The following is a 1,143-nucleotide window of genomic DNA, read 5'->3' as shown; positions in this document are numbered from 1 at the left end:
AGGTAAAGCAGCAGCAGCTGTTGTCGGGAGTGCGGACATTCCTGAAAGTCTACTCCTCCATTTCTCTTGCTAAGCTCGCTAAATACATGGAAGTTGATGAGTCCACGCTAAGGTGAGGAGCCATGGGCTGATGGCTTTTACCAAAAAAGTCAGTCTCTCTGCAATCTAATTTTTTTTTTATTAATCTTTTTGGGGTTTTGCTTGCAAGGACCATATTGTTAACATACAAGCACAAGACCCATTCAGTTGACTCCAATGGTGGGATCATCTCCAATGCAGACATTGATTTCTACATGAACAATGTATCTTCTTTCTTCTTTCTGTATCTCTCTTTGACATGGATACTAGGGTTGCTTGTACAAGTATTAACTTTTAAATCTGGTGAGACTGCAGGACATGATCTACGTTGTGGAACCAAAACCCGCAAAACGTTATGGGGATTTCTTCTTGCGGCAGATTGCCAAGGTATGTAAAACTGAAACTAAGACACTTTGAGAAGAGTCCTGTGCGCATGCATATGATAAGAGTCCTGACTGTGATGTTTGATATTTTGATTCTTTTCCACTGCGTAGCTTGAAGGCGTGATAAACGATATGGACCGCGTCAAACTGGATTGAGGAATTTTTCTGTGTTATGCCTATCCTCTTTGCCCAATTGATATGTGTTTTTCTTTTTTTACTGGAGACAAAAACACTTTGAGAAGCTGTCTTCATGTAGTCAAAATGGTGTAGATCGACTCTTTCTGGTGGAAACTGGAATCATCTATGAATTCGTGCCATTTTACCATTAAGTTTATATACAATCTCTGAGTTTCAATCAGATTATATACAATCTCTGAGTTTCATGATTTCGTATGCCATTTAAATTTTCAGTGATACGAGCTTTCTTGTTCTTCTGCTATCATCAAATTAAAGTTTATCACATTTTTATTTCAACACTTACTAAAATGAGGTATTCTTAAAACTTAAAATAGTCGAACGAAACTTATCCTCGGACTTGTAGTAGTAATTCATTCGCCTGCGCTTATTAGCGGGGTGGGATGTTGGTAACTGTGTACTGATTAACCGATGAAGGTTCACCAGTGCTAGACGGACCGTTTCCAATGAAAAAACCGGGTGGTTTAGGCTTGGGAATTGGACATGT

At 39.0% G+C, this 1,143-nt stretch overlaps 2 protein-coding genes across 2 annotated transcripts in view; both read left to right on the top strand.

Moving 5' to 3' along the window:
- The window catches only part of LOC104774272 (eukaryotic translation initiation factor 3 subunit L-like), a 498-nt gene extending 425 nt beyond the window's left edge, over positions 1–73 (top strand). The window contains exon 3 of the mRNA XM_010498914.1: positions 49–73. Within this exon, the coding sequence (XP_010497216.1) occupies positions 49–73 (25 nt within the window). The remainder of the gene's footprint in view (positions 1–48) is intronic.
- LOC104774271 (eukaryotic translation initiation factor 3 subunit L-like) lies at positions 7–847 on the top strand. The gene is made up of 4 exons (XM_010498913.1): positions 7–112; positions 209–302; positions 394–465; positions 573–847. The coding sequence occupies exons 1-4, from the start codon at positions 87–89 to the stop codon at positions 615–617; spliced, it is 237 nt and encodes a 78-aa protein (XP_010497215.1). The 5' UTR covers positions 7–86; the 3' UTR covers positions 618–847.
- Positions 848–1,143: the final 296 nt, after the last annotated feature.

This window comes from Camelina sativa, unplaced genomic scaffold, assembly GCF_000633955.1.
Source record: "Camelina sativa cultivar DH55 unplaced genomic scaffold, Cs unpScaffold02236, whole genome shotgun sequence".
Lineage (NCBI taxonomy): Eukaryota > Viridiplantae > Streptophyta > Magnoliopsida > Brassicales > Brassicaceae > Camelina > Camelina sativa.
The sequence above is the reverse complement of the archived record's forward strand: the minus strand, read 5'-3'. Positions and strand labels throughout refer to the sequence as shown.

Coding starts and splice junctions, on each gene's coding strand:
- LOC104774271 (XM_010498913.1), top strand. CDS start 87: ATGGAAGTTGATGAGTCCACGCTAAG. Junction 113..208: donor GTTGATGAGTCCACGCTAAG/GTGAGGAGCCAT, acceptor TTTGCTTGCAAG/GACCATATTGTTAACATACA. Junction 466..572: donor TCTTGCGGCAGATTGCCAAG/GTATGTAAAACT, acceptor TCCACTGCGTAG/CTTGAAGGCGTGATAAACGA.